Source organism: Rhineura floridana, chromosome 3 (assembly GCF_030035675.1).
Source record: "Rhineura floridana isolate rRhiFlo1 chromosome 3, rRhiFlo1.hap2, whole genome shotgun sequence".
Classification (NCBI taxonomy): domain Eukaryota; kingdom Metazoa; phylum Chordata; class Lepidosauria; order Squamata; family Rhineuridae; genus Rhineura; species Rhineura floridana.
The window spans coordinates 229150901-229176896 of NC_084482.1; the positions used below are offsets into that span (position 1 = coordinate 229150901).

General features: G+C 45.2%; 1 protein-coding gene across 1 annotated transcript; it reads left to right on the plus strand.

The window, feature by feature from the left end:
* The first annotated feature begins 1702 nt into the window (after positions 1–1702).
* On the plus strand, positions 1703–23860 carry LOC133381858 (zinc finger protein OZF-like). Its single transcript, XM_061621416.1, has 2 exons — positions 1703–1818; positions 19708–23860. Exons 1-2 carry the CDS (start codon positions 1737–1739, stop codon positions 21294–21296), a joined length of 1671 nt encoding a protein of 556 aa, XP_061477400.1. The 5' UTR covers positions 1703–1736; the 3' UTR covers positions 21297–23860.
* Positions 23861–25996: the final 2136 nt, after the last annotated feature.

Genomic DNA, 25996 nt, shown 5'->3' on the forward strand with positions numbered 1-25996 from the left:
CTCCAAACAGGAGCTGAGCCCAGCTGGGCTACTCCTGCCTTGTTCAAGGCTGGGAAGCCCTTAAACAAGCTCTCAAGACAACGAGTTGATACTTTTGATTAGAAAAGCTTTATTGCAAGCAATTGCCTGGGAGGTTACTTCAGAGGTAACATCTCAGTGTAAGCCCCCCTTCATGCTCCACACATCAGTCTCATATGCTGTTTTCAAGGTTACATAGATTACACAATTGTCACATGGTTATATATCAGCACATGTCATTCAATACACTAACTTGGCATAGATATTCCTTACTTAGCATTAACATGTAACCACAATTCCTACAAGATATAAATGTCAAGATAATTTTTCTCAGAATCCTCTAAACTCCCCCCTCCTTATTTCCTTTATTCCTCCCCGGATACTATGTGGCCTTGTCAGCAAGCATTTGGCACATGATTATAACTTTTGCTCTATTTCCTTTCACAATCTTAAACAGCCAAGTTTCAGCAACAAGCATATTTAAGCATAACAAAGTTGAGGCCATTTTGGAGAGCTCATTAAAACCTGAAACAATAATTTCGCCAACAGAGCCCAGGGCAGGAGAATAAGCAAATATTATTATTTGAGGTGCTCAAAAACTCATTGTCATTATTGTCACCACTACTATTGCTAATCCTAACCCTATGGTGACCGTATGAATCAGCGACCTCCAACAGCATCTGTCATGAACCACGCTGTTCAGATCTTGCAAGTTCAGGTCTGGAATCAATCCATCTCTTGTTTGGACTTCCTCTTTTTCTATGCCCTTCTGTTTTTCCCAGCATTATTATCTTTCCGAGTGAATCCTGTCTTCTCATTGTCTTTCCAAAGTATGATAACCTCAGTTTCATCATTTTAGCTTCTAATGGTTGTTGTTGTTGTAATGTGCCTTCAAGTCGATTACGACTTACGGCGACCCTATGAATCAGTGACCTCCAAGAGCATCTATCATGAACCACCCTGTTCTGATCTTGTACGTTCAGGTCTGTGGCTTCCTTTATGGAATCAATCCATCTCTTGTTTGGCTTTCCTCTTTTTCTACTCCCTTCTGTTTTTCCCAGCATTATTGTCTTTTCTAGTGAATCGTGTCTTCTCATGATGTGTCCAAAGTATGATAACCTCAGTGTCATCATTTTAGCTTCTAGTGACAGTCAGTGGAGGAAGGCGGCTTCATGTCAGTGGGGCAGTGGAATCCACTCCGGGTTTTCCCAGGAGCTGTCCACTGTGCTGAACCCTCCGCTGCTCCCACCTTTCTAAGCAGCGTCTCAGTTGATGCCTCCTGCGATCCCTGCAGCTGCCATCGGAACTGAAGGCAGCAAAAGTGTCCCCGCTCCGGATAGCTCCACTCATCGCTGCGCCTGTTTCTTGGTGCGCTCCCTCTCCTGTGGGACTCAGAGAGACCTCCCGGAGAAAACCTTTACAAGCCCGGCCCAGGCAGGCAGCTCACTGGTGGGACAAGGGCTAGGAAGAGCGGCTAAAGGGGAACATTCACCTGCCCAGAGCCTGATTGCTCCCCCAGCCCCTCCCATTACGAAGCCTGTCTCTGCTGGGAACTCCGGAAGCGCGCAGCGCATGTGAGGACTGACTGCCTCCCCACGCTCTCCCTGCGAAGCAGCCGAGGAGCTCCAGCCACTTTAAGGGTTAACAAAGGACAACGGAGCCGCAGGAAAGAGCGCAACCGAGGGACGTCCCTTTCCTGCCCCGCCTCTCTGCGAGCAATGGAGGCTGGAAGCGCGGAGCCCTCTTCGTGCGCGGCGATGTTGGCGAGCGGGGTTGCACGGAGGGAGCCTCGAAAGAAAGGTATGCAATTTGGGGCGGAGGGGAGGGTGGGAGAGAGGAGACGCATGAAGTTGAGGACTCTGCTGCCGCCCCTCCAAGGACTTAGTCACATTTTTACAAACTGGGGGCCCCACACGAGAATTGCTGCATGCACGGGCTACACATGAGAATTTTCACCCGCAGCTCTTCCTGGCCCTTGGAGCAGGCAGGATGAGAGGCGCGCTTTCTTTTCTTACATTGGGGATGAGGGAACAGGGATCAGGTTCTGCTTCTCCTGAGCACCTCCAAACCCCAGACCCCTACTGGCACAGCTTCTTCCTGCTTCCTGGGATTCAGCCTCACAGGTTGTCTGCTGCTGGCCTCCTCCACTCCTTACTCTCTTGGGATTCCTCCCTCAAGGCCTGGCCTCCCACCACTCCTACGCCTTTCCCTGGGGTAACTGGGGTGCCAAACTGTCCAGAGGAATTTCTGGGCCCGGTCCACAGTATGTGGATCACCCCCTCTGCTGCACTCACAGACAGTGACACAAATATACATGCCCTTCGCTTCATGAGCAAATGTGCGCCCTCTTTTGCAGATGGAGGGGGGAGGAGAGCCCAAAGATCAATCGGGGGTCACACACAAGTAACAAGATGCCTGACAAATACAATATCAAACAGGTGAAGCTTTCCCCATAATTTTAGTTCCAGACTAGAAAAGGCTTTCTCTGTTTAATATCTGCCTGCCACTCAGCTGTTAAAGGCATGAGAGCCCTGCTCTCCTTCAGCGCCAACCGGAACCCATGCATATTTACATGCATATTTACATATTTTAGTTAGCAGATCAGCAATTTCACATTTGAGTTCTTTGAGAACTCTCGGGTGGATGCCATCCGGGCCCGGTGATTTGTCAGTTTTTATATTGTCCATTAAGCCTAGAACTTCCTCTCTCGTTACCACTATTTGTCTCAGTTCCTCAGAATCCCTTCCTGCAAATGTTAGTTCAGGTTCAGGGATCTGCCCTATATCTTCCACTGTGAAGACAGATGCAAAGAATTCATTTAGCTTCTCTGCAATCTCCTTATCGTTCTTTAGATCCCTCACATGGAATTCACCAATTTCATAGCTATAACATCAGTATCTTAATTGAGGAATCCGCTATGACCTCAAGGTCTCTCTCCTGTCAGTCACCACCAGTTAAGTTAGGATTTTTCACTTCTGTGCATAACTTTACGCTTGCTTACATTTAATTGCATTTGCTCTTTAATACCCAAGACTGCTTGAAGTGTTCCTTTTGGAGTTCCTCACAATCCCTCTTTATTTTAATCACCCTGAACTTGATATTGATTGGTTGATTGATTGATTGATTGATATCCCGCCCTTCCTGCCAGCAGGAGCCCAGGGCGGCAAAGAAAGCACTAAAAACACTTTAAAACATCATAAAAAGAAATCTTACAATCAATTAAAACAAAACAGCATTAAAAACATTTTTTAAACCACCTTAAAAAAGGGTTAAAAACATTATTAAAAAACATATACAATTCTGACACAGATGCAGACTGGGATTGGTCTCAACTTAAAAGGCTTGTTGAAATAGGAAGGTCTTCAAAAGGCGCCGAAAAGATATCAGCGATGGCACCTAATATTCAAGGGGAGGGAATTCCACAGGGCAGGTGCCGCCACACTAAAGGTCCATTTCCTATATTGTGCAGAACGAACCTCTTGATAAGATGGTATCTGCAGGAGGCCCTCCCCTGCAGATCGCAGTGATAGACTGGGTATATAATGGGTAAGACGGACTTTCCGGTATCCTGCTCTCGAGCTGTATAGGGCTTTGTACACCAAAACTAGAACCTTGAACGTGGCTCGGTAGCAAATGGGCAGCCAGATATCAACAGTAAAGTTGGTTACCTCACTTCTCACCCCAAATCCATTAAATTTAGAAACAAGTTTAAAAGCACAGGTCCTAATCCTGATGATTGGCAGGAGGGCACTTCTTACATCCCTCCATTGGGAGAACTATTCATTTATTCCTTGTTTCTCCTTCCTGATCTTTAAACACTTACTGATGCATGAAAGCATATTTCCTCATATCCCATGATTGCTGTGTTCCACTCCATGTTTGGTAAATCTCTTTAATAATATTTCCCACTACTTTTCACGGAACAGCTAATAGGCCTCTAATTTCCAAGATACCTTCTCTGTCCTTTTGGCTTTCAAATTGTAATACATTTGCCAGTCCATATGGTAGCAAGTCTTTGGGAGAAGGTACATATTTTTGTTAAAATGTCAGCAATGTCACATTTGGGTTGTTTTAAGACCTCTCCGGTAGATGCCATCTGGACTTGGCATGATTTGTGAAAGATCCCGCTTGCCCCATCTCTCTTCAGAGTGCGAGTGGAGGGCAGATGATGTCCACGCCTTGCCTGGGAGTGTAAATGAGGAAGGCAATGGTTTTCTTCTTCCAAGGACTGGTGACCTTTGAGGAAGTGCACTTCACCCAGGAGGAACGGGCTCAGCTGGATCCAGCCTAGAGAGCTCTGTACAAGGAGATCATGCGGGAGATTCCTGAGATGGCGACCTGCTCTGTTAGAATTAGGAGAGGTTAAGGATAGCCTTCTTACTCCCTTCCTGGCACCCCTGCTTTGCAAACCTGACCCACTATGCATTTCAGATTATCGATAGAGCTGCCATCATTTCCTGTACACCCTTTTCCCAGACAGGAAGACTCTGGGGGCAAAGTTATCAATGGCTTGGATAATCTTCTGGACTGGAATGATGTGATGGAGCTTGATATAGAGAAAATCTATGGAATTAACTGCAGCCATGTGACAATGGAAAAACTCTTAAGAGATGAGCCAGTGCATTTTGTAAAAAAGAAGAACACAGATATGACTTTACAACAGTATTTCAGCAACTTATTCAGAATGGATGGCAAGAAAATATTTGGGATAGAGGAAATTCCCATCAGACTCTTATTATATGACTATGGTTACAACAGCAAGATTATTATGGAATACTGATAATGGAAGATTGGACACTGAAATTACTGGACTTAACAGGACTATTGAAGATGGAAGATGGAACTAATAGGGATAATGGAATAATGGCTATTGAAATTATTGGACCTAACAGATTCTGATGAGATGGATTAATCGAAATGTTTATTTGGACTATGGTTATGACAATAAGATTATTATAATTATTAACGAGATGGATTAATTGACATGTTTATTTGGAGAAAAATTGATAGATATATTTCTTAAAGAATTGAAACCTCTCTTTGACTTTTTGTGGAAAGAATAAAGTAATGTTTATGAGATTTGATGATTAATTAAGATAACTACTGGAGGAAAGTGATTTTATAATATGATTTAAGAGACAGGATTGTTATATATTGTAGACCTATAACTGATTTGATATGTGACAAATGGGAAGTCAACATTTTTTTTTGTTTAATCATTTTTGTTTTGTTTTGTTTTTTGTCTTTGAATGTTTTATGATTTTGTTTTCTATGTTTTATGAAAATTTGAATAAAAATTATTGAAAAAAAAAAAAAGGAAGACTCTGGGGGCCAATTTTGTGCTTATAATTCTGGGATCCTAGGACAGCACACCCTGCACTTCCCAGCCAGAGCCCACTTTAACTTACTGTAAGGCCTACAACCAACACTCTCCCCCAGTTGCTGCCACTAATCTCAAGAGTCAGCTTTTCTTTAGCACCTCAAAATCCATTTACTCGGTAATGGGGAACCCACATTTTAGCTCAAGTATCTACCTGATCCTAAGTCACTACTTACCTCCAGGATATTGGTCCTCTCAGGCATAAAGCTGTTTGGCTGGTCCACTGCAGGTTTTTCCTAATGGTGGATGAGGCACAAAGACTGAATATCACAGCCCCCCTTTTCAGGATATTTCCTCCCACATAAGTTTGTGTGGCACTGGGATCTCTTGGATCAATTAAAGCTGAACTCACATAGTGCAGGTGTGTGTGTGGGTTATCTGCCTTCAAGTCAGTTACCACTTATGGCGACCCTATGAATCAGTGATCTCCAATAGATTCTGTCGTGAACCACCCTGTTCAAACCATGTAAGCTCAGGTCTGTAGCTTCCTTGATGGAATCAATCCTTTGGGGTGGGTTAGGTTTTAGTAATATTGTTATAAAAAAATATATATTTTTAGGCCGCCTATCTGGCTGCGTGAACAGCCACTCTAGGCGGCGTACATAATTAAAATTTAAAATACACATATAAGTACAATTATAACATAATCAAGTTACCCACATCTGTACACTATTAAAATTAACTAGGGATTCTGTATGCCCGTTGAAATAGCCATGTTTTTAGTCCTTGGCGGAAGCCTACCAAGGAGGGGACATGGCGTAGGTCGTATGGCAGAGAGTTCCAGAGGGTGGGGGCCACAACCGAAAATGCCCTCTCTCTGGTCCGCACCAGTCTAGCTGTTTTAACTGGTGGGACCGAGAGAAGGTCTTGAGAGGCTGATGTCGTCAGACGGCATACTTGGTGATGCTGGAGGCGCTCCTTTAGATATACTGGACCGAAACCGTGTAGGGCTTTAAAGGTTAACACCAACACCTTGAATTGGGCTCGGTAAACAACTGGTAACCAGTGCAGATCTTCAAGCACTGGGGTGATGTGGTCCCGCCGGCAGCTGTTCTTAATCAACCATGCCGCCGCATTCTGTACCAGCTGTAATTTCCGGACCGTCTTCAAGGGTAGCCCAATGTAGAGCGCATTACAGTAGTCTAAGCGAGAGGAGACCAGGGCATGTACTACCTGCGGGAGCAGATGAACCGGAAGATAGGGTCGCAGCCTCTGTATCAGATGTAATTGATACCAAGCTGCCCGGCTCACAGCTGATACCTGAGCCTCCATGGACAGCTGGGAGTCAAGAATGACCCCGAGGCTGCGAACCTGGTCCTTCAGGGGCAAAGTAACCCCATTCAGCACCAAGTCAGTATCTCCTAATCCTCTCTTGTCTCCCAGAAGCAGTACGTCGGTCTTGTCGGGGTTCAGTTTCAGCCTGTTGCCTCCCATCCATTCACTTACGGACTCCAGGCACTTGGAAATAGTCTCCACAGCCAACTCCGGTGAGGACTTAAATGAGAGATAGAGCTGAGTGTCATCCGCATATTGGTGGCACTGCAACCCAAATCTCCTGATGATGGCCCCCAGCGGCTTTACGTACATATTAAATAGCATGGGAGAGAGGATAGAGCCCTGTGGCACACCACAATTAAGAGGCCAAGGGTCTGAAACCTCCTCCCCCACTGCCACTCGTTGGTGCCTGTCAGAGAGATAGGATCGGAACCACTGTAACACAGTGCCCCCAATTCCCATTCTCTCCAGGCGATCCAAAAGGATACCGTGGCCGACGGTATCAAAAGCCACAGAGAGATCCAGGAGGATGAGGAATGAGTATTCACCCCTATCCAGCGCCCTCCTCAAATCATCCACCAGAGCGACCAAGGCTGTTTCAGTTCCATGTCCAGTCCTGAAGCCCGATTGGAATGGATCTAAATAATCCGCTTCCTCCAAGTGTGTCTGTAACTGTTTGGCCACCACACGTTCGATCACCTTGCCCAGAAATGGTAAATTGGAGACTGGACGGAAGTTATTTAAATCTTGGGGATCCAAGGAGGGCTTTTTCAAGATGGGTTTTATTACCACCTCCTTGAGGGCAGATGGCAGCACCCCCTCTTCCAAGGAGGCATTTACCACTGCCTTGATCCCTTCGCTCAGTCTCTCTTTACAGCTCACAATGAGCCAGGTGGGGCAAGGGTCAAACAAACAAGTGGTCGGTCTCACAGTAGAGAGCACCTTGTCCACTTCCTCAGAGGAAAGAGGCTGAAACCGATCCCAGCAGACCGGATCGCAACTGATCACCTCTGGCCCGCTTCCTGTGTCCACGGTGTACGGAATCGAACTCTTCATACGATCGATTTTATCAGCAAAATGTTTTGCAAATGCGTCACAGGAGGCTTTAGAGTGCTCCAAGGGTTCCTGCACTACTGGACCAACCAGGCTTCGGACCACTTGGAACAACCTCCTCGGACAACATTCTGCGGATGCAATAGAGGCAGCAAAGAAGCCCCTCTTTGCTGCCTTTGTTGCCACTTGGTAGGCCGCTATTGCTACTTTAACTCGTGTCCGATCGTCTTCTGAGCGAGATTTCCGCCACCGGCGTTCTAGTCGTCTCACCTCCTGCCTCAAACCTCGCAACCGTGGTGTGTACCACGGCGCGGTTTGAGCTCTATTCAGGGGGAGAGGACGTTTTGGAGCCACCCGGTCTATTGCCCCGGTGATCTCCCTATTCCACTCTGTCACCAGGGTTTCGACCGGGTGGTCTTCGGTCAGCTCCAAATCTCCCAGCGCGTTCAGGAATCCTACTGGTTCCATCGGGCGTCTGGGGTGGACCATCCTAATAGGTCCTTGTCCCCTGCGGAGGGTGTGCAGCAATAGGAGGTCCATGTTCACCAGATAGTGATCTGACCATGACATGGGGTCTGAAGAAATAACCCCCATTTCCAGAGCACTACCTCCCCCTCCCGAGGCAAATACAAGGTCGAGAGCATGACTGGCTACATGGGTGGGCCCAAAGTTGCTAAGGTGCAGTTCCCAGAAAGTCATGGTTTCCATGAAATCCCGAGGGGCTCCTGTGAGAGCCACCTCGGCATGCAGGTTAAAATCCCCCAAAACCAAAAGGTTGGGGGAAAGAACCCGCACAGCCGAGACGACCTCCAGCACCTCGGTCAGGGAGTCAGCTGTGCAGCGGGGCGGGCGGTACACAAGGAGAATCCCTAAACTGCCCTTAGGGCCCAGCCTCCAGTACATGCAATCAACAAACTTGGTCTCGTGGAGAGGGGGTCTGGTAAAAATCAAGGACTTCCGATAAATAACTGCCACTCCCCCTCCCCGCCTCCCAATCCTCGGCTGCTGTGCGTACTGGAAACCGGCTGGACACATGGCCCCAAGCACAGGAGCTGAGGCCCCATCCAGCCAGGTCTCCGTAATGCACATCAGGTCTGCGTTCTCATCCATGACCATGTCATGGATGAGAGATGTCTTCTGTACCACAGACTTGGCATTACACAGCAGCAGTCGAAGATTGGTTGGGGCTGCACCTCCCCCAGTTATCTTCTGGTGGTGAGCAGGTCCGGAACATGGGATGGATATTAAACATCTATTCCTCGTTCCCCGAAACTGGCCTGGCCTGCCCCTCACACCTATCCGGCATCTGCCACCTAACCTCTTAATGTCGTGGCCTCCCACCCTCCCCACCAAAATTTTGTCCGCTAAGCACATGTCCCTCTCTTACCTGGGCTCAACAGAATTTCCCACCCCCCCATGGGGTTAACAAAGCTGTTATTGTCCTCCCCTTGCAAACTTCTATTTCCCAAGCGGTCTTCTCCTTTCCCTTATATACACCGCAGGGGGCCGGTGGGCATACACAGCATTGTTGGAATTTTAAAGTTTTAATGTTGCCAGATGGGCAACTAATAAATGTAATAAATAAATAAATAAATAAAATCTCTTGTTTGGCCTTCCTCTTTTTCTACTCCCTTCTGTTTCCCCAGCATTATTGTCTTCTCTAGTAAATCAGGTCTTCTGATGATGTGTCCAAAGTATGATAACCTCAGTTTAGCTTCTAATAGTAGTTTTGGTTTAATTTGTTCCAACACCAAATTATTTCTCTTTTTCGTGCTCCATAGTATCTGGAATGTTCTACTCCAACACCACATTTCAAATGAGTTGATCTTTCTTTTCACCGGCCAACTTTCAAATCCATACAGAGAGATGGGGATTAGCATGGTCTGAAAGATCTCGACTTTGGTGTTCGGTGATGCATCTTTGCATTTGAGGATCTTTTCTAGTTCTCTCATAGCTACCCTCCCCAGTCCAAGACTTCTTCTGATTTCTTGACTATTGTCTCCAGTTTGGTTAATGACTGTGCCAAGGTACTGATAATCCTTGACAAGTTCAATGTCCTCATTGTCAACTGTAAAGTTGCATAAATCTTCTCTTGTCATTACTTTAGTCTTCTTGACGTTGAGCTGTAGTCCTGCTTTTGTGCTTTCCTCTTTAACTTTCATCAGCATTCGTTTCAAATCATTACTGGTTTCTGCTAGTAGTGTGGTATTGTCTGCATATCTTAAATTATTGATATTTCTCCCTCCAATTTTCACACCTCCTTCATCTTGGTCCAATCTTGCTTTCTGTATGATATGTTCTGCATACAGATTAAAGAAATAGGGTGATAAAATACACCCCTGTCTCAGACCCTTTCCGATGGGGAACCAATCGGTTTCTCCATATTCTGTCCTTACGGGAGCCTCTTGTCCAGAGTATAGATTGTGTATCAGGACAATCAGATGCTGTGGCACCCCCATTTCTTTTAAAGCGTTCCATAGTTTTTCATGATCTACACAGTCAAAGGCTTTGCTGTAGTCTATAAAGCACAGGGTGATTTTCTTCTGAAATTCCTTCCTCCGTTCCATAATCCAACGTATGTTTGTGATATGATCTCTGGTGCCTCTTCCCTTTCTAAATCCAGCTTGGACATCTGGCACTTCTAGCTCCATATACGGTAAGAGCCTTTACTTTACTTGCATGGCATATTAAGGCAATAGTTCAAAAATTACTGCATTCCCTGAGATTCCCTTTGTTTAGAGTTGGGTTGTATATTGAACACTTCCAGTCTGTGGCCCATTGTTTTCTCTTCCATACTGGTTGAAAAAGTTTTGTCAAAATTTGGACAGATTCAGTCTCAGTAGCTTGTAGCAATTCTATTGGTATGCCATCTGCTCCTGGTGATTGTTTCTTCCAAGTATTTTAAGAGCAGCTTTCACCTCAGATTCTAAATTTTCTGGTTCTTCATCATATGATTCCTCTGTGAATGAATCTGTCATCCTTGCATCTATTTTATAGAGTTCTTCAGTGTATTGCTTCCATCTTCCTTTTATTTTATCTCAGTCAGTCAGTGTGTTCCCCTGTTGATTATTCAACATCCCTACTCTTGGTCTAAATTTCCCTTTAATTTCTTCCTGTACTTCTGCATCAAATCTCTCAGTTTCCTCTTCTTGTCTGTTTGCCGTTGGAGCACAGACTTAGATGATGGTTACATCGATAGGTTTCCCATGAAATCTCATTGATATCACTCACTCAGCCTTTGCATTATAGCTCCCAATTGCTTTTGGAGTAAATATAGACATCCTAAAGCCACACACCCTCTGCAGGGTTCAAGGACCCATGAGGATGGTCCGCCCCAGACGCCTGATGGAATCTGAGGGATTCCTAAATGCGCTAGGGGATTTGGAGCTGACTGAAGGTCACCCGGTCGAGACCCTGGTGATGGAGTGGAATAGGGAGATCTCCAGGGCAATAGACCGGGTGGCTCCGAAACATCCTCTCCCCCTGAACAGAACTCAGACAGCACCCTGGTACACTCCACGGTTGCGGGGTCTGAGACAGGAGGTGAGACGACTAGAGCGCCGGTGGCGGAAATCTCGCACTGAAGACAATCGGACACTGGTTAGAGCAGCAATAGCAGCCTACCAAGTGGCAATAAAGGCAACAAAGAGAGATTTCTTTGCTGCCTCTATTGCGTCGGCAGAATGTTGTCCCAGGAGGTTGTTCCAAGTGGTCCGAAGCCTGGTCGGTCCAGTTGCTCAGGAACCCATGGAGCATTCTAAAGCTTCCTGTGACACATTTATTAAACATTTTGTCGATAAAATCGAATGCCTGAAGAGCAGGATTCCATGCGCTGTGGAAACAGAAAATAGGCCAGAGGCGGCCAGCTGCATTCCGGTCCGATGGGATTGATTTCAGCCTCTCCTCGCTGAGGAAGTGGACAAGGTGCTCTCTACTGTAAAGCCAACCACCTGTCTGCTTGATCCTTGCCCTTTGCAGCTAATTATGAGCTGCAAAGAGAAACTGGGTAAAGGGATCAAGGCGGTGGTAAATGCATCCTTGAAAGAGGGTGCAATGCCATTAGCCCTCAAGGAGGCAGTGATAAAGCCCATCTTCAAAAAGCCCTCCTTGGATCCCCAAGAGTTGAACAACTTTCGTCCAGTTTCGGATCTACCATTCTTGGGCAAGGTGATAGAGTGAGTGGTGGCCAAACAGTTACAGACATACTTGGATGAAGCGGATTATTTGGATCCATTCCAATCGGGCTTCAGGACTGGTCATGGAACTGAAACAGCCTTGGTCGCTCTGGTGGATGATATGAGAAGGGCGTTGGATAGGGGAGAATATACCTTCCTCGTCCTTCTAGATCTCTCAGCGGCTTTTGATACCGTTGACCACGGTATCCTGTTAAATCGCCTAGAGGATTGGGAATTGGGGGCACTGTTTTACAGTGGTTCCGTTCCTATCTCTCAGGTAGACACCAGCGGGTGGCATTGGGGGATGAGGTTTCAGACCCTTGGCCTCTTAATTGTGGAGTGCCACAGGGTTCTATCCTCTCCCCCATGCTATTTAACATCTATGTGAAGCCGCTGGGAGCGATCATCAGGAGTTTTGGGCTGCAGTGTCATCAATATGCTGATGACACTCAGCTCTACCTGCCTTTAAGTCCTCGCCAGAATTGGCTGTAGATACCATGTCCAAGTGCCTGGAGTCCGTAAGTGGATGGATGGGTGAGAACAGGCTGAGGCTGAATCCCGATAAGACTGAGGTGCTACTTGTGGGAGACAGGAGAAGGTTGGGAAACATCGACTTGGTCCTGAATGGGGTAAGATTGCCCCTGAAGGACCAGGTCCGCAGCCTAGGAGTCATTCTTGACTCCCAGCTGTCCATGGAGGCTCAGGTTTCAGCAGTGAGCCGGGCAGCTTGGTATCAATTACATCTGATACAGAGGCTACGACCCTACCCTCCTGTACATCTGCTCCCACAGGTGGTACATGCTCTGGTCTCCTCTCGCTTGGATTACTGTAATGCGCTCTACGTGGGGTTACCCTTGAAAACAGTCCGGAAACTGCAGCTGGTACAAAACACGGCGGCACGCTTAATTAAGCATACCCGTCGCCGGGATCATATCACGGCAGTGTTAGTAGACCTACACTGGTTACCAGTGGTTTACCGGGCTCAATTCAAGGTGTTGGTGTTGACCTTTAAAACCCTAAACGGTTTCAGCCCAGTTTATCTGAAGGACCGCCTCCAGTATCATCAATCAGGCCGCCTGACGAGATCAGCCTCACAGGACCTTCTCTCGGTCTGTCCAGCCAAAACAGCTGGGCTGGTGCGGACCAGGGAGAGGGCGTTCTCGGTGGTGGCCCCCACCCTCTGGAACTCTCTCCCGTATGATCTCCGGCATGCTTCCTCTCTGACAGGTTTCCGTAGAGCTTTAAAGACCTGGCTCTTCAGGCAGGCCTATAATCTTGGAGTGGATTAGCTTTCTGTTGTATATATGAGCTGTGTTGTTATCAGAGATGTTATATATTGTAATTTATAATTGGGTATATTGTTGGTTGTATTTTAATTGTGTTGTAAGTCGCCTAGAGTGTCTGTATAGTCAGACGGATAGGCGTCTAACAAATAAAATTTATTATTACTATTATTATTATTTTGCTATGTTACTTCTCACTATTAGAACAACCCCGTTTCTTCTTAATTTATCATTTCCTACATAAAATATTTTGTAGTTGCCTGAAAATGTCCCATTCCCATCCATTTTAATTCACTCACGCCAATTATTGTAATGTCGATGCGTTCCATTTCCTGCTTGACAATTTCTAACTTTCCCTGGTTCATGCTTCTCACATTCCATGTTTCTATTGTGTATGTCGTACAACTCCGGACTCTCCTTCCACATCTGTGCGGCTTTGACCCAGCTGCATCATTAGTCACACAGCTACTCGTACTTGTCCTTTGTTCTCCCCCAGTAGCTCACAGAGTGCCTTCTGACCTGGGGGTCTCATCTTTCAGCACTATCTCATGTTGCAGGTAACAGGGGGCTAACATTTTGGGAGGGAGGGAGGAGGGAGGGAGGGGGTGCAAGCTGCCCTCTGGCAGTGGAAAGGGCCATGTTCCTGTCAGACAAGATCCATCCTAGGTTTGTAAATTCCAGCCGTTCATAAGTACTGGGCTGTCCACGTTAATTGGAGGAACAAGAGAGGAATTTTTTGTTACAGTCGTCTCTGTGTGTGTCTGTTTTCAAAGCCTACCAAGCACCTACTGCTAAAATAACTCCGTACGCCTCGAGCTTTGACAGTTAAACTCTGATATCCATGGAGCTCCCAGAAATGTTTCAAAATGCAAATCATAATATATTCACAGGATTTCTCCAAAGCACTTTATCACCTTTCCTTTTCATTTCATCAGGATACATCTGGGGGGTCATGGCTAAGGGAGAACCATCCAAAGTATCACTGGAAAAAGCTGAGGAGCAGGTGCAGGAGCAGAAACTGAGGAGTCAAGATGGAGCAAAGAGACAAGAGGAGAGACAAACTCACACAGGGGAGAAACCTTATAAATGCTTGGAGTGTGGAAAGAGCTTCAGTCGGAATGACCACCTAACTTTGCACCACAAAACTCACACAGGAGACAAACCTTATAAATGCTTGGAGTGTGGAAAGAGCTTCAGTCAGAGTAGCGCCCTTACGTCGCATCAAAGAACTCACACAGGAGACAAACCTTATAAATGCTTGGAGTGTGGAAAGAGCTTCAGTCAGAGTAGCCACCTTATTTCGCATCACAAAACTCATACAGGGAACAAACCTTATAAATGCTTGTAGTGTGGAAAGAGCCTCAGGTGGAGTAACGCCCTTACTTTGCATCAAAGAACTCACACAGGGGACAAACCTTATAAATGCTTGGAGTGTGAAAAGAGCTTCAGTCGGAATGACCACCTTACTTTGCACCACAAAACTCACACAGGAGACAAACCTTATCAATGCTTGGAGTGTGGAAAGAGCTTGAGTCAGAGTGGCCACCTTACTTCGCATCACAGAACGCATACATGGAACAAACCTGATACTTGCTTGTAGTGTAGAATGGCTACCTTCAGGCACATCAAAGGATCCGTTCAAAGGAAGAGATGTATAGATGCTTTGAATTTGGAAAAAGCTTTAAGCGGAGTTCAACTTGTTATGATATTGGCAGTTTTATTTTCAATCTGTGTCTTAAAGATCCCTCACATGGAATTCACCAATTTCACAGCTATAACATCAGTATCTTAACTGAAGCATCCGCTATGACCTCAAGGTCTCTCTCCTGTCAGTCACCACCAGTTAAGTTAGGATTTTTCACTTCTGTGCATCACTTGACGCTTGCTTACATTTAATTGCATTTGCTCTTTAATAGCCAAGCCTGCTTGAAGAGTTCCTTTTGGAATTCCTCACAATCCCTCTTTATTTTAATCACCCTGAACTTGATATTGATTGGTTGATTGATTGATTGATTGATTGATTGATATCCCGCCCTTCCTGCCAGCAGGAGCCCAGGGCGGCAAAGAAAGCACTAAAAACACTTTAAAACATCATAAAAACAAATCTTAAAATACATTAAAACAAAACAGCATTAAAAACATTTTTAAAACCACCTTAAAAAAGGGTTAAAAACATTATTAAAAAACATATACAATTCTGACACAGATGCAGACTGGGATTGGTCTCAACTTAAAAGGCTTGTTGAAATAGGAGGTCTTCAAAAGGCGCCGAAAAGATAGCAGCGATGGCGCCTAATATTCAAGGGGAGGGAATTCCACAGGGCAGGTGCCGCCACACTAAAGGTCCATTTCCTATATTGTGCAGAACGAACCTCTTGATAAGATGGTATCTGCAGGAGGCCCTCCTCTGCAGATCGCAGTGATAGACTGGGTATATAATGGGTAAGACGGACTTTCCGCTATCCTGCTCCCGAGCTGTATAGGGCTTTGTACACAAAAACTAGAACCTTGAACGTGACTCGGTAGCAAATGGGCAGCCAGATATCAACAGTAAAGTTGGTTACCTCACTTCTCACCCCAAATCCATTAAATTTAGAAACAAGTTTAAAAGCACAGGTCCTAATCCTGATGATTGGCAGGAGGGCACTTCTTAAATCCCTCCATTGGAAGAACTATTCATTTATTCCTTCTTTCTCCTTCCTGATCTTTAAACACTTACTGATGCATGAAAGCATATTTCCTCATATCCCATGATTGCTGTGTTCCACTCCATGTTTGGTAAATCTCTTTAATAATATTTTCCACTACTTTTCACGGAACAGCTAATAGGCCTCTAATTTCCAAGATACCTTCTCTGTCCTTTTGGCTTTCAAATTGTAATACATTTGCCAGTCCATATGGTAGCAAGTCTTTGGGAGAAGGTACATATTTTTGTTAAAATGTCAGCAATGTCACATTTGGGTTGTTTTAAGACCTCTCCGGTAGATGCCTTCTGGACCTGAGATGATTTGTGAACACTAAAGGAAAAGATCCCGCTTTCCCCATCTCTCTTCAGAGTGTGAGTGGAGGGCAGATGATGTCCACGCCTTGCCTGGGAGTGTAAATGAGGAAGGCAATGGTTTTCTTCTTCCAAGGACTGGTGACCTTTGAGGAAGTGCACTTCACCCAGGAGGAACGGGCTCAGCTGGATCCAGCCTAGAGAGCTCTGTACAAGGAGATCATGCGGGAGATTCCTGAGATGGCGACCTGTTCTGTTAGAATTAGGAGAGGTTAAGGATAGCCTTCTTACTCCCTTCCTGGCACCCCTGCTTCGCAAACCTGACCCACTATGCATTTCAGATTATCGATAGAGCTGCCATCATTTCCTGTACACCCTTTTCCCAGACAGGAAGACTCTGGGGGGCCAATTTTGTGCTTATAATTCTGGGATCCTAGGACAGCACACCCTGCACTTCCCAGCCAGAGCCCACTTTAACTTACTGTAAGGCCTACAACCAACACTCTCCCCCAGTTGCTGCCACTAATCTCAAGAGTCAGCTTTTCTTTAGCACCTCAAAATCCTCTTACTCAGTAATGGGGAACCCATCTTTTAGCTCAAGTATCTACCTGATCCTAAGTCACTACTTACCTCCAGGATATTGGTCCTCTCAGGCATAAAGCTGTTTGGCTGGTCCACTGCAGGCTTTTTCCTGTTGGTGGATGAGGCACAAAGGCTGAATATCACAGCCCCCCTTTTCAGGATATTTCCTCCCACATAAGTTTGTGTGGCACTGGGATCTCTTGGATCAATTAAAGCTGAACTCACAGTGCAGGTATGTGGGGGAGTTATCTGCCTTCAAGTCAATTACCACTTATGGCGACCCTATAAATCAGTGACCTCCAATAGATTCTGTCGTGAATCACCCTGTTCAAACCATGTAAGCTCAGGTCTGTAGCTTCCTTGATGGAATCAATCCTTTGGGGTGGGTTAGGTTTTAGTAATATTGTTGGAATTTTAAAGTTTTAATGTGAACTGTATGTTGTTATGTTGTGCATCGCCCAAAGTGGCTGGTTATCCAGCCAGATGGGCAACTAATAAATGTAATAAATAAATAAATAAAATCTCTTGTTTGGCCTTCCTCTTTTTCTACTCCCTTCTGTTTTCCCCAGCATTATTGTCTTCTCTAGTGAATCAGGTCTTCTGATGATGTGTCCAAAGTATGACAACCTCAGTTTAGCTTCTAATAGTAGTTGTGGTTTAATTTGTTCCAACACCAAATTATTTCTCTTTTTCGTGCTCCATAGTATCTGGAATGCTCTACTCCAACACCACATTCCAAATGAGTTGATCTTTCTTTTCACCGGCCAACTTTCAAATCCATACATAGAGATGGGGATTACCATTGTCTGAAAGATCTCGACTTTGGTGTTCGGTGATGCATCTTTGCATTTGAGGATCTTTTCTAGTTCTCTCATAGCTACCCTCCCCAGTCCAAGACTTCTTCTGATTTCTTCACTATTGTCTCCAGTTTGGTTAATGACTGTGCCAAGGTATTGATAATCCTTGACAAGTTCAATGTCCTTGCTGTCAACTTTAAAGTTACATAAATCTTCTCTTGTCATTACTTTAGTCTTCTTGACGTTGAGCTGTAGTCCTGCTTTTGTGCTTTCCTCTTTAACTTTCATCAGCATTCGTTTCAAATCATTACTGGTTTCTGCTAGTAGTGTGGTATTGTCTGCATATCTTAAATTATTGATATTTCTCCCTCCAATTTTCACACCTCCTTCATCTTGGTCCAATCTTGCTTTCTGTATGATATGTTCTGCATACAGATTAAAGAAATAGGATGATAAAATACACCCCTGTCTCAGACCCTTTCCGATGGGGAACCAATCGGTTTCCCCATATTCTGTCCTTACGGGAGCCTCTTGTCCAGAGTATAGATTGTGTATCAGGACAATCAGATGCTGTGGCACCCCCATTTCTTTTAAAGCATTCCATAGTTTTTCATGATCTACACAGTCAAAGGCTTTGCTGTAGTCTATAAAGCACAGGGTGATTTTCTTCTGAAATTCCTTCCTCTGTTCCATTATCCAACGTATGTTTGTGATATGATCTCTGGTGCCTCTTCCCTTTCTAAATCCAGCTTGGACATCTGGCACTTCTAGCTCCATATACGGTAAGAGCTTTTACTTTACTTGCATGGCATATTAAGGCAATAGTTCAAAAATTACTGCATTCCCTGAGATTCCCTTTGTTTAGAGTTGGGATGTATATTGAACACTTCCAGTCTGTGGGCCATTGTTTTCTCTTCCATACTGGTTGAAAAAGTTTTGTCAAAATTTGGACAGATTCAGTCTCAGTAGCTTGTAGCAATTCTATTGGTATGCCATCTGTTCCTGGTGATTTGTTTCTTCCAAGTATTTTAAGAGCAGCTTTCACCTCAGATTCTAAAATTTCTGTTCTTCATCCTATGGTTCCTCCGTGAATGAATCTGTCATTTTGGCATCTCTTTTATAGAGTTCTTCAGTGTATTGCTTCCATCTTCCTTTTATTTCATCTCAGTCAGTCAGTGTGTTCCCATGTTGATTATTCAACATCCCTACTCTTGGCCTAAATTTCCCTTTAATTTCTTCCTGTACTTCTGCATCAAATCTCTCAGTTTCCTCTTCTTCTCTGTTTGCCATTGGAGCATAGACTTAGATGATGGTTACATTGATAGGTTTCCCATGAAATCTCATTGATATCACTCACTCAGCCTTTGCATGATAGCTCCCAATTGCTTTTGCTACGTTACTTCTCACTATTACAACAACCCCGTTTCTTCTTAATTTATCATTTCCTACATAAAATATTTTGTAGTTGCCTGAAAATGTCCCATTCCCATCCATTTTAATTCACTCACGCCAATTATTGTAATGTCGATGCATTCCATTTCCTGCTTGACAATTTCTAACTTTCCCTGGTTCATGCTTCTCACATTCCATGTTTCTATTGTGTATGTCATACAACTCCAGACTCTCCTTCCACATCTGTGCGGCTTTCACCCAGCTGCATCATTAGTCACAGAGCTACTCGTACTTGTCCTTTGTTCTCCCCCAGTAGCTCACAGAGTGCCTTCTGACCTGGGGGTCTCATCTTTCAGCACTATCTCATGTTGCAGGTAACAGGGGGCTAACATTTTGGGAGAGAGGGAGGAGGGAGGGAGGGGGTGCAAGCTGCCCTCTGGCAGTGGGGCCATGTTCCTGTCAGACAAGATCCATCCTAGGTTTGTCAGTTCCAGCTGTGCATAAGTACTGGGCTGTCCACCTTAAATGGAGGAACAAGAGAGCAGATTTTTGTCACAGTTGTCTCTGTGTGTGTCTCTTTTCACATCCTGTTACCAAGCACCTACTGCTAAACTAACTCTGTACAAGGCCTCGAGCTTTGAGAGTTAAACTTTGATATCCATGGAGCTCCCAGAAATGTTTCAAAATACAAATCATAATATATTCACAGGATTTCTCCAAAGCACTTTATCACCTTTCCTTTTCATTTCATCAGGATACATCTGGGGGGTCAAGGCTAAGGGAGAGCCATCCGAAGTATCACTGGAAAAAGCTGAGGAGCAGATGCAGGAGCAGAAACTGAGGAGTCAAGATGGAGCAAAGAGACAAGAGGAGAGACAGACTCACACAGGGGACAAACCTTATAAATGCTTGGAGTGTGGAAAGAGCTTCAGTCGGAGTAGCCATCTTACTTCGCATCAAAGAACTCACATGGAAAACAAACCTTATGAATGCTTCGAGTGTGGAAAGAGCTTCAGGTGGAGTAGCGCCCTTACGTCGCATCAAAGAACTCACACAGAGTACAAACCTTATAAATGCTTGGAGTGTGGAAAGAGCTTCAGTCAGAGTGGCCACCTTACTTCGCATCAAAGAACTCACACAGGGGACAAACCTCATAAATGCTTGGAGTGTGGAAGGAGCTTCAGGTGGAGTAGTGCCCTTACTTCACATCAAAAAATACACACAAGAGACAAACCTTATGAATGCTTGGAGTGTGGAAAGAGCTTCAGTCAGAGTGGCCACCTTTCTTCGCATCAAAGAACTCACACAGGGGACAAACCTCATAAATGCTTGGAGTGTGGAAAGAGCTTCAGTCAGAGCAGCAGCCTGACTTTGCATCAAAGAACTCACACAGGGGATAAACCTCATAAATGCTTGGAGTGTGAAAAGAGCTTCAGTCGGAATGACCAGCTTACTTTGCACCACAAAACTCACACAGGAGACAAACCTTATAAATGCTTCGAGTGTGGAAAAAGCTTCAGTCAGAGTAGCGCCCTTACTTCGCATCAAAGAACTCACACAGGGGACAAACCTTATAAATGCTTGGAGTGTGGAAAGAGCTTCAGTCAGAGTGGCCACCTTACTTTGCATCATAGAAGTCACACAGGGGACAAACCTTATAAGTGCTTGGAATGTGGAAAGAGCTTCAGTTGTAGTAGCAACCTTACTTTGCATCAAAGAACTCACACAGGGGATAAACCTCATAAATGCTTGGAGTGTGAAAAGAGCTTCAGTCGGAATGACCACCTTACTTTGCACCAGAAAACTCACACAGGAGACAAACCTTATAAATGCTTCGAGTGTGGAAAAAGCTTCCGATGGAGTAGCTCCCTTATGGTGCATCATAGAAGTCACACAGGGGACAAACCTTATCAATGCTTGGAGTGTGGAAAGAGCTTCAGTCAGAGTGGCCAGCTTACTTCGCATCACAATACTCACACAAGGGACAAACCTTATAAATGCTTCGAGTGTGGAAAAAGCTTCAAATGGTGTAGCGCCCTTACGGTGCATCAAAGATCTCACACAGGGGACAAACCTTATAAATGTTTGGAGTGTGGAAAGAGCTTCAGTCAGAGTGGCCACCTTACTTCGCATTACAAAACTCACACAGGAGACAAACCTTATAAATGCTTCGAGTGTGGAAAAAGCTTCAGATGGAGTAGCTCCCTTATGGTGCATCATAGAAGTCACACAGGGGACAAACCTTATCAATGCTTGGAGCGTGGAAAGAGCTTCAGTCAGAGTGGCCACCTTACTTCACATCACAGAACACATACAGGGAACAAACCTGATACTTGCTTGTAGTGTAGAATGGCTACCTTCAGGCACATCAAAGGATCCGTTCAAAGGAAGAGATGTATAGATGCTTTGAATTTGGAAAAAGCTTTAAGTGGAGTTCAACTCTTTCTGTGCATCAGTGGATCCATATGGGGAAGCCAGGCTACCAACAGGATTTTTATGGGCAGTTTCAGACCCCTGACAATCTTCTTCTCTTAGCTTAACCACAGACTGTTCCACTTCCCTTCACCTGCTATTTTATTATGGAGTTGGCATGGGATTCAATCTCTCCAGCTTAACTGTTTATGTAGGAACAACATTCGCTCCCAATGATGGTGCAAGTCATTCCATCCGTAGCGAGCAGAGTCCAGTGCCATCCTGTTTTGGAGAACCGTTTTCCTTATTTAGGTTTGGGTTGCTGGTAGAGTCTTTATAGTCTTAGAGGCCACAGGAACAGCTTCTTTGATCTCATTTGCAAGAATTTCCACTGTAGATTGAATCTCAATCCTCCAGAACCCACGGCAGCCGTGCCAGCCAAGGGCAGGAAAGAGCCCATCGTTAGTGGCCTGCTGTTTTCTATGTCCCATTGTGCAGAGTGGCGAGCAGGTTTTGATTTCTCTCTTTTTCTCTCTCATTGGGGAGGCTCTCTTGTTCCTGATTCTACCAAGTGGGAGTACCTGAGTGACCCTGACAGCTGGTATAAGCCAGGCAACATAGTTTGGCAATACTTTATAGGCTTTATCTCCACAGACCCAATCATGTCGTACAAGAGCTTCCCATGGCTCTTTGTGGAAGGGGGAAAGACCATGTTTTCCATGGTTGAACTTACTACCTTTGGTAGTAGTGGCCAGCTATCCCCCGTCAAGGGACACCACCACCTGGATCATGAGGATTGCTAGTCCTGTTCCCAAAACAGGCTCCCCAGTTGTTCAGGTATTTACAGACCCATGCTTGTTGACCAGCAGAATTGGTAAAGGCAGAGCAATGGATCATGTTGTCAATAGAATAGTTACAGGATGCATGAAAATCATGATAATGTTGGCAGAAAGTGGGATTCTGGGTGAGGTTATAATGGAGAATTTTATATATCCACACATATAAACATAGAAGGCATTTGTTTATGAAATATAATAAAATCACAAGGAACTAAGCAAAAAGGCCCACAGTCCTATGAGACCCTAAAATCCAGTCTCATAGAGAAGCAAGTTCAGCTTGAACTTCTCAACTCATGAAATGAAGCAAACAGGCCTGTGTGTGTAACTTTAATTAATGAGTATATTGTTTGGAAGCAAATGAACATGTAACTCATGATTGATATTTTAAACCGTTTGATCCTGAGAAATTAATTATTAGTGAAATACTGGGCAATCATATATATTTTATTCTTGATTTTGTAGAGCTATGGCTCCGACTAGTGGAAAACTTTGTAACATTCTCAAAGTAGGAATGAGAGAAACTTTGTGTTTTAACTCTAATTTTTCAGATGTCCCGGTGTGTTTAATTTCCATCTTGATTGGTAGAATACAAACGTTGTCAGTGGGTTTTCATGGTAAAAGGTATTCTGAAGTAGTTTGCCTTTTCTATTCCTCTGAGGCTGAGAGATAGTGGCTGGCTGGCCCCCAGTAGTTTTAGGAAAGGCAGACAAGGCTCCCCCTTGCCTGCACCCAGGTCCGGGGCTGCATATCCCACCCCACCTCACCCTAGAGGCCCCTGCCTCAGTCTTCAATGGGATAAGGTGGGGAGGCGGGAGAGTGGGTGGCGGGCGTCATTGTCCCTGGCCACCTCGATTCATCCCCCGTGGCTGGGTTTGTCCACCACACATATTCCCCAGAGGAATAATGTCTGTCCCGCCCTCTCCTTCACTGCCTCGGCATTTTCCCCACTCAAAGTCACCATCATGTGTTGTAAGCCACCCAGAGAGCTTTGGCTATGGGGCGGTATACAAATGTAATAAATAAATAAATAATGGCCAATGTACCCGAACATATCATTTCAAGGGGGTTCCCTTTGTCATGAAAACCTGAATTTAAGATGGTTGTGTAGCAAAGAATTGTAGGGTTTCATTTGTTAATGCGGGATCTTAACAGGTTAACATTTGGCTTCTGTATTAGAGCTCTGAGTTGGCAGTTTTATTTCCCAGCTGTGGGTAAGCAGAGGCCCACCCTAACACCCCCTTGTCAGGAGAAGCCAGGCTCCATCAAGGTCGTACAGCCCTTGAAGTTTTAGGGAGGATGTTCCATTTGGCCAGGAGACGGATGGGCCCTTTTTCCATGAAGAAATTTCCTGATTGGTTAATTGGAATCAGCCTGTTGCTGGGCAGCTTCACATAAGTATGGAGCTCAAACCTTGGCTTTCGTTCCTCTCCTGGGTCCCATCATGCCTACTTGATGCTGCCAGTTGAGCTTCCATTTTGCATCGACTCTCCTGCCTGTTCCTCTCTCTGAGGAGAGGGGTGTGTGCAACTGTCTACCTGTGTGTAAGGAGAGACTAGGCTACATAGCTTTCTTGTTTTTCTGTTGGGACTGAACTCTCTGTATCTTACCTTGCTCCTTTTGGGTGTGCATATTAAGGAACAATTTTGCTGCTGTAACTGTGCACCTCTTTCATTCTTTAATAAAGTTACTTCTATTTCCCAGTGTGTGTTCATTTCAGGAGAAGGTTAGCCCTAAACTAGTACCTTGGCCACTGAGCATGACTATTGTGTCAATTGGGCATTAAAGGCTTAAAGGCTCCAGGGCAAGAAGTGTCTGTTTGGCTCTTGCCATTTGGGAATCCTTGGCAGTTTTCTGGGCTCTGAGCTTCCCCTTGGCTCAGGGTGGTTAACGAGTTTAAGGGGTGGTGGCAGTCTACCTTACACTACAGGGCTGTTGTGAGCATGCACAGCCTTAGCAGGGAAGGATATTTTGCCAGGATCATTTGCCCTGGGTGGGGAATTGGCTCCTGGGATGAGGGAGGGGTCCAGGGACTGGCACCCCTCCATCACACCCTACTTTCACATAATACAAAGACTGAAATCAAACCAGAGCTTCTTGAAAAGGGGACTCCCTTCTCGGGGCTGTGTAGTTCCAAGGTTGCAAAGGATGTCATCTCATCTCCTGCACACAAGGGGTCAGCATGTCACAGAACACGTCGGAACATTGCTAATAAATATTATATTTTAATGGAATTGATTTTCTTGTTATGGCTGCACCTCCGTGATCCTGAAGCGTGTATCGGCCAGGATTCAGATCCTTCTCACAATTGGAAAGACTAACCTAATGTTTCACAGGTATGTTTTCCTAGAGGTCATGTGACAATTACTTGAACCAAATGGTTTTTTCAGAGCACCCTTTTATGTGCCAGAACTGGAGTCATTTGCCAAAAGTCTAAGATGACTTCTTTCTAAAGAGATAGAACTGGGAATGCAGAAAGGAAATCAACTGGGAAACCTGATGTCTTGCAAAGATGTTGTCTTTTTTTTAATAGACCAAAATAAGTATTTATGCCAGTTATTAAACTGGAAACAAACATGTCAGTAAAATAAGCAGAAAATCAAACTGTCCATGTGTAAAACCTAAACAGACCGTACGTTATTAAACCAGAAATATGAATTTAAATAAAAACAGAAACTGTTCAAAAACCTAAATGGAATATCTGCTATTGATAAAAAAAATATGCAAGGCCAGCCCTAGAAAAAAATTGCACCCTGGCTGAGGAGTGCCTTCGGTGCCCCATCCCCAGCGGTCAGTTTCACAGGGCCACTCAGAGGGTTTATGGGGCCCAGAGCATGCATGAGGTTGAGGACTCTGCTGCCGCCCCTCCAAGGACTTAGTCACATTTTTACAAAGCTGGGGGCCCCACACGAGAATTACTGCATGCACGGGCTACACATGAGAATTTTCACCTGCAGCTCTTCCTGGCCCTTGGAGCAGGCAGGATGAGAGGCGCGCTTTCTTTTCTTACATTGGGAATGAGGGAACAGGGATCAGGTTCCGCTTCTCCTGAGCACCTCCAAACCCCAGACCCCTTCTGGCAGAGCTTCTTCCTGCTTCCTGGGATTCAGCCTCACAGGTTGTCTGCTGCTGGCCTCCTCCACTCCTTACTCTCTTGGGATTCCTCCCTCAAGCCTGGCCTCCCACCACTCCTACGCCTTTCCCTGGGGTAACTGGGGTGCCAAACTGTCCAGAGGAATTTCTGGGCCCGGTCCACAGTATGTGGATCACCCCCTCTGCTGCACTCACAGACAGTGACACAAATGTACATGCCCTACACTTCATGAGCAAATGTGCACCCTCTTTTGAAGATGGAGGGGGGAGGAGAGCCCAAAGATCAATCGGGGGTCACACACAAGTAACAAGATGCCTCACAAATACAATATCAAACAGGTGAAGCTTTCCCCATAATTTTAGTTCCGGACTAGAATAGGTTTATCTTCCTGCCACTCAGCTGTTAAAGGCATGAGAGCCCTGCTCTCCTTCAGCGCCAACCGGAACCAGACTGCTGGCACTTAAAATTAAAAAGGTAGCAGAGCAGCTTTTAAACTGACTGAGGGGGGAAGCCCGACAGGAGCTGAGAAAGGTCCGGTTCGGAATAAACCTCCCCCCCCTGGGATAAAGACCAAAGAAATGATGAAATTTTAAAAGGGGTAGGCCTAGAAGTAGGCATTGTGAGAGCAGGGGCACAGCATATAAATTCAGAAGAGCAAAATTACCACAGGCCTAACCACAAGTGCCAAAGACACTTGAAGA